This window comes from Thermobia domestica, chromosome 11 (genome assembly GCF_964235325.1).
Source record: "Thermobia domestica chromosome 11, izTheDome1.hap1.1, whole genome shotgun sequence".
Classification (NCBI taxonomy): domain Eukaryota; kingdom Metazoa; phylum Arthropoda; class Insecta; order Zygentoma; family Lepismatidae; genus Thermobia; species Thermobia domestica.
Window position 1 is genome coordinate 65,291,113 of NC_137464.1, and position 12,503 is coordinate 65,303,615.

A 12,503-nucleotide genomic window follows, 5' to 3' on the forward strand; every position below is an offset into this window, starting at 1 on the left:
AAATATTATTTTTAATTCTCGTCACTATTCTACTTTTATGCCTCAAGAGCCGAATCCCATTTACATTTCATACACGTTTGCAGGTGTAGAAATTTATTGATATCTAGTGGGTACCTAATTGAACATTAACATGTAGATTTTTCTGCTAAAATCCTGAAGTAGCGTTGCACATAACACAGAGCAATAACTATAAACATTTCCCCTTGTACCATGAGGTATTTATCTGCCAAATTTGAGGTTGAGAACCATTCTGCTTCCTAATGTTGAAATTTAATAGCCAATATGCTTGAGGAAATATCGTTTGCAGATAATCTAGATTTTATCTTATAACCAGGTAGATTTTATCACTTACCTTTCACACAACATCGACAATGGCCTATCAATCCACAGTAAACAGTTTTGACCCCAAAACTGTACTGATGGGCCACTGCTTAACTTTTGTAACATCCTTTGCGAAACCTATCTTGCATTGTAAACAATATTTATATTGTACATTGCAGACTGGGGCTACTTATACAACGATGATCCAGCAAGTGAATAGCCTAGAGAAAAAACAAAAAGAATAAAATATAACACAAAATTCGTAATTTTGAACAAAAAAGAAGTAAGAAAAACTTTATTTTTTATAGATAGATAGATATGAATTCTAAGAGTTAAAGAAGTGACTAGAGATGTTAAGTATTGAATAAGCAAGGAAACTTTCTACCTCGCTGTGGCAACGATTTTCTCCCTTACAAACAGGTACGATCCCAGTACTAAACATCTATCTATCAGGTGCGAAAGGCCTACTGAAGAATATTAGGATGCAGTGTTAAAGTCTATGAAATATTTCTAAGCGTTCTAGAAAAACAACGTATGACTTGTCAACTACAGCATGAATTAAATATCTCCTTAAAAGTCGGAAAGAGTACTTGATTCTGAAAAATTGCATTAGAGAATTATTATTATTACTTCAGAATATTGGATCTAGAAGTAGTTTTAAAACCAATTCCGAAAGCCTCGGAAATCTGAACATCCAACATGGGAGAACCAGCTGAATATCACTGATTTTAAGCATGCTATTAATAAAGTATTATTGATTAGCGAGTAATTGTGGTGTGGTGTGTTGTCAAAATTCAAAATATTTGTTTCCCTTACAACACCAATATGGTAGCTAACAAGTGTACAACTGAAATCTGATTTTTGAAATTGTATGTAAAGTTTATATACTGTTCGGACCACAAGTTAAACTATAGTGGCTACATAAATGCACATTTCACACAGCTCATAATGAAAATTTTGATATTCAATTAATTAATTAATTAATTAAATTCAATTATTTAATTAATCTAATTCCATCTTAACTCACCTTCAAACCCAAGAACATTACAGGAGTATGTGATGCGAGGGCTATGAACTGATCCTTTCGTCTTTGTCTTAGTAAAAGTTGGTATAACACGACATCGATAAAGATGTTCACGAAGAATTCATATTGCAGGCGCTTTCTTTGGTTCTTCTTCTCGCATTTGTTCCGTTACAAAGAAATTCAAAAGAAACGTAAACGATACCGAGCGTGTAGTCTCACACATGTTTGAACATTTCGTTCTCTCCTCAAATGGCTCAGAGTCCAAACTCATTTCTACTTCCTCCGTCCAGTCCACAGTTCGGTTATTCGAGTCGTAACAGTTTATTTCAGAAGTCTGTGTTGTTATTCCATGTTTTTGTGTTTCCTGATTTGATGTATAACTCTTTTGTTTAGAATTTTTACCTTTTCTTCCATGCCGCTTAATATTAGATTTATTTACATCGGAATAGGATGGAACTTGAGCTTTTAATGGGCAAGGAACAACGTGTCTTAGATTACTTGTAGAGAACTGTTCTTCTTTTTCAAATTGGCATTTCCTATCATGATCAGGATAGCTTTTTGTATTACGAATTTTATATGACGATTGTTTATCTGTTGCATCACCTTGTGGTAAAGTTGTGCAAGGACTGGATAAACTACTTTCTGGTCTTTTGACTTCTTTAAACCTGTTCCGTATAGAGTCATTGTTATTAATACAGTTCTTGCTACTTCGAGAGATGGAACCACCACCAGTTTGTAGTTCTTCTGAAAATAGTTCTAAGTTCACTGACACTGTCTTTCTATCGGCGCAAACAGATTCTGAACTATCTCCAGTTTCGGGGTCTCTTCGTTTGAGCCTAGAGATAAAGCACTCTGGTGCCTTTTCACTTCGTCTTGCATTCTTAATTGATTTCCAAGAATCAGTAGACTTGGAATTCTTTCCTTTTCCCTTGTCCTTTTTGTTAGGTGTTTTGTCACGTTCAGGAGAGTCTAACTTAAACGTAACATGTTTTTTACAAGTACTTTTCTTCACATGATTTACTGGATAGTCCACCACACTTGGGTCCCATTCTTCTGAGTATTGTTGTTCCAACTCAGTGTTTGGATTCTGAATATTCGTAATATCATCACACGTTTTTTCGTTCAGTGTTATTCGGTCCTTTCCGCTTTGGTTCAAATAGGCTCTTTGGTCGTCTGCACTAAAGTTATCTCCAGTTGCCTGAAAGTTAAGATTTGTAAAATAAAATCGAAACGTAAGGCATATACGTTTGTGAGAATTGCAAAGCTATGAATAAGTTTAATGAAATTTAAAACGTAAATTCGTTATACAATTTCAAAACTAGACAATATCTCTAACCTTGATTAACAGTATGGTATACAATCAGAATCTTTTTATGCTCTAGCAATTACTCTCAATACGATTGGATCTTAGTTGGATTATATGGATATAAGGTGAGATTATAAGTATAAATGATGAGAACTATCTTGAATAATTTCTAGGTGACTGGCGTCGTCCTTGTCGTCTGGAATGACGAATGTCTCTTTCTGGCGTCTTTTAGTCTCTGGATGGAACTGGAGAAATGGGAGCTAGATGATATCTGGAACTAAATCCTGTCAATCTGCTAGGGGCGTTGAATCAAATCTGCGATGAACGTTGTTTTCCATCTCTGCGTAACAAATCAGGTATTCTGTCAAACTGTGTGTGTGGTAATGAAACTGCAGAAAGGTATCTCAAAAGATATGGAGCTAGACTGTCTCCAATGGTATAGTGTGCTTCTTTACTCGACGTAACCTCTATCAAATCTTCATGATGAACACCCCTTGTAGACATATCTTCTATGGGTTTGTTTAATCAGAAAACGATGACTGTTAGGATCAATGAACGAGGAAGTTCTAGGCTAGACGGAAGGAAATGCACGAAAGCAAAAAGGGAAACTAGGTTTACGTTTATTAGTACCTTTTGCAATGAGGATATACATGTTTACTTACACTGTCTGAAAGTACAAAATGGATAAACTGTTTTAATTGAACTGGTGATTTCAATTATCTTGATGTATTTTATTTGAAGAAAGGAAAATAAACTGATTAAACGATTATGACTAAATTTAACAATTTATAACAGAAGTAAACATAACTATGGGTACTTCATACTATGCTGTTTCTTGGAGGAAGATGGTAATCACCATATTAAACACATATTGGATGATATACATGTCATGTGATAATCACTGGCGCAAATCCCGGGGGGGACGAGGGGGACATGTCCCCCCCAATCTTGGACCTGGGGGGGACTGTCCCCCCCAATAATCTGATTTAAAAAGTGCTTTTTTCGGATAAGTGTCATGATTTGTGTCCAACTACCCCAAAGGAATGTAAGATGAAATTGATTTCTCTTGGCTTTTCCATTTTTTAAAAAAAAAAAAGAATTGTATTCTGTAGTATTTCAAACTGAACTTCGTGCTGTAGTGCGTTTAGTAGTCTCATCAATATGTATTAATTCCACTTCCGCTACTTGGGCACAAATTGCAATAAATGCCAGAGGAGGATATGCCCCTCTCCTCATGCTGGAAAGTTGTCTCAGCTGTAGGTACGGGCACAAATTCCGGTGAAATGGGGAGACATGTCCCCCCCAACATTGGAACTGGAGGCTCTCCCAATAATCCGATTTGAAAAGTGCTTTTTGCAGATAACTGTGATGAGTTGTGTCCGACTGCCACAAAGGAAAGTGAGATCAAATTTGTTTCTCTTCACTTTTCTATTTTTAATGAAAATGAAGGCGTGCGACTGTGCGTGACGTAACCTGATATGAAATCTTATCTCCTCCTCTCCCCTAGGCCCTAGCACACGAAGATTATATAGACTATCCCATGTCAGTAGAACCCATCTTTTCAGTAAATGCGCATTTAATCTATTTGTAGTATCAGGTAGGCATCTACTCATGCTTCGTAAGCTAACTAACTCTATATAATATAGAACCCGGAGGCTCATTCCCCATTCCCGTTCCTCTTGGTCCGAATATTTCTCTCGGGATCTTGTTCTCAAATACTTTCAGTCTATGCTCTGCACTCAGTAAGCGACCATGTTTCGAAACCATATAGAACAAAAGGTATGATTATCGTTTTATACATTTTAAACTTCAAATCCCTCGACAGAATTCGTGACGACAAGAGGTTTTGAACTGAATAATAACACGAATTCCCTGTTTTTAGTCGACATTTAATTTCTTCGTGAATATGATTTTCGTCTGTTAATATTGATCCTAGATATTTGAAAGTATCCACTTTATCAAAAGTATTATTTAATATTTTAACACATACATAATTTGTCGTATTACGGTCCCGACGCACTTCCATGTATTTAGTTTTCTCTGCATTTACTTCTAAACCCAGGTCCATGCAAGCGCGTCTAATAAGACCTCTGCATTTCTTTCTACTTTCTCCTATCATTCCCTATAAATTTACATAATCAGCGTACGCATAACCTGGTGAACACCGTTCAGCTCTATGCCCTGGTTGCTATCTTTGATTTTCCTTATAGCGTATTCCAGGACAAAGTTGAATAATAATGGCGACAACGCATCTTCTTGTTTCAGGCCATTCTTAACGTGAAAGCTCGTGGCCAAAAATTTTCCTACTCGGACATTACTTTGGGATTCATTTAAACATGCCTTAATTGATCTAATTAGCTTTTTCGGTATTCCAAATTCTGTAAGAACGTTGTACAATGTTTCCTAACCGAGTTATAAGCCTTTCTAAAATCAATAAATAGTTGATATACCGGACTACTGTATTCCCGCTTGTTTTCGAGTATTTGGTGAATGGTAAATATTTGGTCGATAGTTGATCGATTTCGTCTAAATCCACACTGATAATCTCCAAAAATTTCATCTGCGTATGGGGTCAATCTTGCTAATAGAATGTCTGAAAGGATTTTATAGGATGTTAACAGAAGAGAGATGCCTCGATAATTATTACAGTCAGTTTTGTCGCCTTTCTTGTGGATTGGAACAATGATTGATTCTTCCCACTCTTGTGACAATTCTTCCTTGTTGTAGATAAGGAGAATGAGTTTGTGTATCTTGTTCCACAATTTTTTGCCTCCAGCTAAAATTAACTCAGCCGGAATTTCGTTTACACCCGAGATTTGTTTCTTTAATTTCTTTATAGCGATTTTTACTTCTATTCGATTGGGTTCTGGAATATATGGTTCTGCGGTGTGTATCTTCCTTTCTCCACGCACATTAGTTTTTGGCTGCGTGTTAAGCAAATCGTCAAAGAAATCTTTCCATCTATTTAAAATGCTATCTGTATCAGTGAGAACTGTTCCATCAGCTTTCTTTCATATATAAGAACGAGGTTGATAGCCTTTCTTAAATTCGTTGATCCCTTTATACATGTCCCGAATGTTTTTATTTTTACTATTATCTTCAAGTTCCTAAATTTTAGCTTTCAAAATATCGCGTTTCTTTGTTCTAAAAGTTTTGGAAGTTCCTCGCCTGATGTCTACGAAATTTTGTGTAGTTATTTCATTCGGATTTTGTAGCCAACGTAATTTTGCCTGTTTTCTCTTCTCTGCTAGTTCGAACCATGGTTTGTTCCTACGTATTTTCGCGTGTCCCAATTTTTCTTTTTAGAGAGGATGTTTCGTAAGCAAAGAAAAGAATTCAATTGCTGGAATATTTTTCTCTATATTCTTAAGGTTACATCTGTTAAGTAAAGTATGACATGCGTCAGATTTCTGAAACGATTCCTGTAATGTTATTGAGATTATAATCATTTTGCTCAAAGAGTATTGTTGCGTCATACATAATTGATATTCTTTCTTCATAGTTTTGGGGAAGTCGTCATTTATATTATTATATTACTATAAAACAATTTTAACGTGGATCTTTGTGGATGCCTAATTAGAAACATACCAATTATAAATATGCATGTATTCAGATTTGAGAATGTTTTCACGGCAGTGATTTGTAATACTGATATGTACTACTACTTCAGCTACATCACCTAATATATAATATACTCTACAACAGTTGATCAGATTCATCTACCGTAATATGAGTTTCATCTCCCTTATCTAGAATAAGCCTCAAATCTGCCCACCTTCCAATGTTGAAGACAACCAATGGCGTATTTAGGATTTTCTTTCGAGGGCTATGCCCAACACAAGGAAGGAAGTGGGCAATTGCCCACCTGAGTTTGATAATTAATTATATTTTAATTTATGCATAAATTGAAGTTATAATGGCAAGAATTACAGATCGATAAATCCTATATGATATGATACAAAAATTTAGAAGTGAATCTATTCATACAAGTATTCTATTCATACATTCATACAAGTATTCTAGTATTATTCTATTCATACAAGAAAAAGAAAGCATCCTCTTGGCCGTCCTAATTTCCCGGGCTAATTATTCCCCCGTTTTGATTTTCTTTAATTCAAACATTTCCTTCTTTTAAAAATAACTAAACGACATAATTGTTCCTTTGTTATAATAACTAAAGTCCTGTCATGTTGATATCCGTGCATGTTGGTGTGGAACACTAGTTTCGCTTATCAACTCCTCTTAGTTTTGGTGTTACTGATGACGGCCAACTTGAATCAACTGACAACGGTCGATAAAGTATGATAGACGAAATGAAAGTAGTAACGTCAAGAAAAAGAAGCAGAAAAATAGAAAGGATGACAGAAAGAACAATTAAGGACGCAATTCTTACATGGAATAAAATTTGACAAACATAGTATTATTTCTGAACAAAGAGCATAAGAAAATGGAAAGTCAATGACATTCTTAGAAATGGTAAGAACGATTATTGTTGTACGTGGAATGCGTAAAACTAACAAATTATTTCGAGGGGAGAATGAGCCCGATAGCCTCCTAAATACGTCGCTGAAGACAATTCTGCTCCCCTGATCCTTCACAGCATTGTTTTTCAACTTCATAAATATTTTGAACATCGCTTATATATATATATATATATGGGAACGCCTTACCCGTCCCCCCCAATGTTGAAGACAGATTTGCGCCTAATGCAGGTCAGGTAAACAGCGATATTCATTGTTAGTCGAAGAGGGTTAGCATATTTCAGGATACTTGTGGCCAGGCATTGTTTTGCTGAAATTATACTACAGGAGTTACCAGAAGGGAAGTTATGATCTTGACCTCAATAACTTCATTGATAGAGCGTTTACTACTGAAATTCCCTTCATAAGTATCAGCCGCCAAAGCGTTTTGCACCCAATGGAGTCCCATTTAATGATACTTCCCGTTCGGACGCTAGGCAATTCCCGCTGGAAGACTGTGCTCATTACAATAGAATATAACGCCGTCACTGTAGGATAGGATGAAGGGGAATTCTTCCGAAAAATGAACGTCTATCACGCAGCATATCAGTGACGATTCTGATAAGTTCATTTTATTCTTCTTCTATAAAAACCGACTCAAAGGCATGAAAACCATTAAGTCTAGTGTTCAGCAGAGGCCATCGGACTTTCGACGCGATGAAGTCGATATAATACCGTGGACCTCACGTTATAAGCAGTTACTGCCATGAGGACAAAATATATGTCATCCCATGGTGGTGTCACATTTCACCATCTACTGCTCGATCATTGCAGTGTATGTTTCTCTTCTATAAATTTCTTTCAGACACGCATCACTGATTTATCAATTCTGCATACGAGAAGTCGTCCTCCAAAAGGCCAACCATGCAGCCCATTGAAATTTAGCCGTATGTTTATTTGAAGTTGGTGAGGCCTACTGGCGTTGGCTCACGTGTTTCGTATTCGTTTGTTAATGCTCCTACACTAGCGTTTTGCGTAAATCTCCCTGTTGTGATTCTATTCTTTGCACTAAACCAAAAGCGCCTCTAGGTTCGTATGTTATACACTGTTGTGCATATCCTTCGCGATAGGGCACATTTTCACAATTCCTTCTTGGTGTTGGTATCTTCAACAAACAGCAGTGCACACATACATGCTTTTAACATAAGAGAACAGCAGACAAAAATTGAAAACAAAACGAATTAAATTTAATGTCTTATTTTTATCCGTTTTAAGTAGAGTAAAATTTGCTAAGTTGGTTACCTCTATAAGTCACATATTTGTAAAACAATTTGAATATAGTATTTTACTATCATAATCATAATCAACATAAGTATTCTGCCATTAATAACAAGTTTCTTGCTGCTAACTGAGAAGCTTGCATGAACCACGGTCTTCAGCTAAACTCTTTGTTAGGATTAGTATTAAGAATTAGATTTATGGGCTCGCGCGTGCTCCTTTGGTGAACGTGGTCCAGAGTTCAATTTCCGAATGGAAAGCTGAAAAAATAATAAATTTCACATTCATTCACTTTCATTAGTCCTCCCTCTCTTTTACCCTGTTGAGATCCCTGGTTTGATCCCAGCTCGAGCCCTGTGGACTTTGTGGTGGACAAACACCGTGCTCGTGGGTTTTCTCGGGGTTCTCCCATTTCCTACCACTTTCTTCATTCCACCATTTCATTTATTTCTCATAATCACAGTCTCCTTTAGCCTAACCGACATACGCGTGGGACGTAAAGCTGAAAGATTTCATCTTCATTTTCTTTTACCCTAACGGGCATAATCATGCGACATTAAACTAAATACTTCATTTTCTTTTTTTCATTATGGAAATGAACACGCTGAAGTTCATTTGGTGGTTCTTTGCTTCAATTTCAAGAAAATTTATTTTGCATATTTCGATCTACAATGTTACTTAAATGCCAAATATGAAATACTCTGTATTTTCCTCAAATTCAAAGAATTCGTTACACTCAGGTCTAACCAAACAGGTCTTTTGCTTCAATAAATCTGACGTAAATGAATTTTTTTTACAAATGTATTTCGTTTTATAGCGTGAAACTACGGTAAACTTCAAAACTATGCGAACTCAACGCTAAAATCAGACGTAGTACAGCTATAGCTTCAAGTTGTAATAATGAAATAAGGTCAGTGATAGAAGAAGTCATGTTAAAAAATCAATAATTGCTTTATTTTTATCTTCTATCATTTTTACTATATGAAGATTAATATTAAAGTCGGAATTGGTAATCGATGCACTCTGGTGGCACACAGTGTTGGCCAGGTCATTTTCTGTAGTGTGCTTTGTTTCCGCTAGATGTAGCTAGTTTGTTGCAAAAGGTTAAATGTAAAAGTGTAGGTGGCACATTGGGTTGGGGTACTGAAAACAAGGTGGCAGAGAAAGAGTTAAACAGACGAAAAACACTTGAAGAATGTGTTACGTACAGAGCAATCAACTGTCGCAATCGTAAATATTATTGCTTTTCTATTTCACAATATAAGTTCATCCGAAGAGGATGAAATAGCCATAGCAGCGATGTCTGCTCTGTTGTTGGCACAAAATCCCACCCCACCGCACGCACCCCCCAAAAAAAAAGAGAGAGAAGGAGAGTTACTGGGCCACGAAATGGATTCTTCGCCGCAATATTGCACAGGAAAACACCGTATTTTTAATGGTGAATAATGAACTACTTGCTGAAAATCCTCGTTCCTACAACAAATTCTACAGAATGGACTACTCAGAATCCCATACGCTACTTGAAAATTCGGAAGCAAGATACGAACATGAGGGAGTTTGTATCAGCTAAAAAAAAAAGTTTGTAGATTTGTGCATAAACCAGATTATAGAACTGAAAATCAAATGACTTGGCCAAAAACGTAAATCAGGGCAGTTATCAGGCACGGAAAGCTAAAATAAAGGAGGAAGAGCAATTTTCAGTATAGGTACTGAAGGTATTCGCTCAGCTCACTATCCACGAAAGATACCCACAAAGCCCATGAAACAAATTTGTACCACGCCGGAGGCCCCCTCTCATGCACTACATCCGGACTTTTTCTATAGCGCCAGCAACTATTCCCCTAAAATTTCAGAAATAACACACAACACTAATAACAAGTAACTCTCATTGTTTCTTTTTTTAAAACATATTTCATTATCTTTTGGTACACAAATTCACAGTATACTTAAATCACCTATTTGTAGCCTTTTAAAAGATGTAATTACATTTGTTCACTCCTGTAATGTTTGGGCGGACACTGCTTACTTCGTTGCATACCTTCTCTAAGACCTCTATTCTTGCAGTTTTTTTAAATAATACAAGCTGTGTTTCACGTTATACAAGTCATTTTTCGTATTTCTATTAATACCATTAATGCTTCTCTTGTCTAGGTAGCATTGTTTTGAAATGACAAATAAAGTTGGATGTCGTCAGGCGCTACTCTTCTCTGATTAGTAGTTGTATGTAAGTTCAGGAGAAAATAGAAACTGCTTCTATTTCTTCGAAGTCAGGATCCAAATAAGGACAACAGAAAATTTCAACCTGGAGTAACGACAAGTAACTTCTCATACGATCGTTAAGTAAAGTCGTGAGTTTTAGATCGTGAATCGCATCCTTACTTCAGTCCCGTCTGAGACAGGCTTTCGTTGTTGGTTTTATTTCACATAGAAACAGGTATCACAGTGACGTATATAATGTGTAAAGTAATGAATAGTATTTATTTTTTTCGGAATTTTCTTGACATCATCAAAAGATCACATGTGAAGTATAAATACCTGTAACACCGTTTAGCACATCGTTACTTGTAACAAAAGGCAATAGTGACTATGCACGATTGTGCAAGTGACATTTTCGAAAATATCTGTATATGAGTTAAATAACAAGTCTACGACACGTGGGAACCAAGAAAACGACGACCCCACGCTATTTGCACTTATATAAGAAATCGCAAGACCGATTCAGGGTCAGTTCATGATCGATGCGTGATCAGTCTTCTATTAGTAGTCTGCAGTCAGTCATCGAAAAGTCAACCAGCAGAAATTCTTCGATACATCTCCAACTGAATTCCATCATACTGCTAGAACTTGAGTATTTGTGTAATTGGAATTAGTTTCACCAGGTTTACTTGTTCTGGTTGGAGTGTGTACCTAACATCAGTGATCAATAGAACATTGAGTAAGCATAATGAACTTTGGGACGTTCGACGATGCATCAATATTTAAGAACATTACAACTGAGTACCATTTTAAGTAACCAATTAGAGATGTCGATAGGGAATTTAGTCCAAAGTGATCCTACGTGTAATTACTTGTCTATTTCTTTTTCCATTTATATTTAGCTAGAGATAGACGACGTTTTTTAAAATATTATTTTTAATTCTCGTCGCTATTCTACTTTTATGCCTCAAGAGCCGAATCCCATTTACATTTCATACACATTTGCAGGTGTAGAAATTTATTGATGTCTAGTGGGTACCTAATTGAACATTAACATGTAGATTTTTCTGCTAAAATCCTGAAGTAGCGTTGCACATAACACAGAGCAATAACTATAAACATTTCCCCTTGTACCATGAGGTATTTATCTGCCAAATTTGAGGTTGAGAACCATTCTGCTTCCTAATGTTGAAATTTAATAGCCAATATGCTTGAGGAAATATCGTTTGCAGATAATCTAGATTTTATCTTATAACCAGGTAGATTTTATCACTTACCTTTCACACAACATCGACACTGGCCTATCAATCCACATTAAACAGTTTTGACCCCAAAACTGTACTGATGGGCCACTGCTTAACTTTTGTAACATCCTTTGCGAAACCTATCTTGCATTGTAAACAATATTTATATTGTACATTGCAGACTGGGGCTACTTATACAACGATGATCCAGCAAGTGAATAGAATAGAGAAAAAACAAAAAGAATAAAATATAACACAAAATTCGTAATTTTGAACAAAAAAGAAGTAAGAAAAACTTTATTTTTTATAGACAGGTAGATATGAATTCTAAGAGTTAAAGAATTGACTAGAGATGTTAAGTATTGAATAAGCAAGGACACTTTCTACCTCGCTGTGGCAACGATTTTCTCCCTTACAAACAGGTACGATCCCAGTACTAAACATCTATCATCAGGTGTGAAAGGCCTACTGAAGAATATTAGGATGCAGTGTTAAAGTCTATGAAATATTTCTAAGCGTTCTAGAAAAACAACGTATGACTTGTCAACTACAGCATGACTTAAATATCTCCTTAAAAGTCGGAAAGAGTACTTGATTCTGAAAAATTGCATTAGAGAATTATTATTATTACTTCACAATATTGGATCTAGAAGTAGTTTTAAAACCAATTCCGA

General features: G+C 36.0%; 1 protein-coding gene across 1 annotated transcript; it reads right to left on the reverse strand.

The window, feature by feature from the left end:
* Positions 1-438: 438 nt before the first annotated feature.
* Positions 439-7,580, reverse strand: LOC145665152 (uncharacterized). Its single transcript, XM_081732432.1, has 3 exons — positions 7,467-7,580; positions 1,349-2,543; positions 439-542 (listed from the first exon to the last, which is right to left on the reverse strand). The coding sequence occupies exons 1-2, from the start codon at positions 7,578-7,580 to the stop codon at positions 1,467-1,469; spliced, it is 1,191 nt and encodes a 396-aa protein (XP_081588558.1). The 3' UTR covers positions 439-542; positions 1,349-1,466.
* Positions 7,581-12,503: the final 4,923 nt, after the last annotated feature.

What these genes read in the sequence shown, in the direction of transcription:
- LOC145665152 (XM_081732432.1), bottom strand. Translation starts at nt 7,580, where the DNA reads ATGGGACTCCATTGGGTGCAAAACGCTTTGGCGGCTGATACTTATGAA. An exon ending in AGATCATAACTTCCCTTCTG is followed by an intron (nt 2,544 to 7,466) that starts GTAACTCCTGTA and finishes CTTAACTTTCAG; the next exon opens with GCAACTGGAGATAACTTTAG.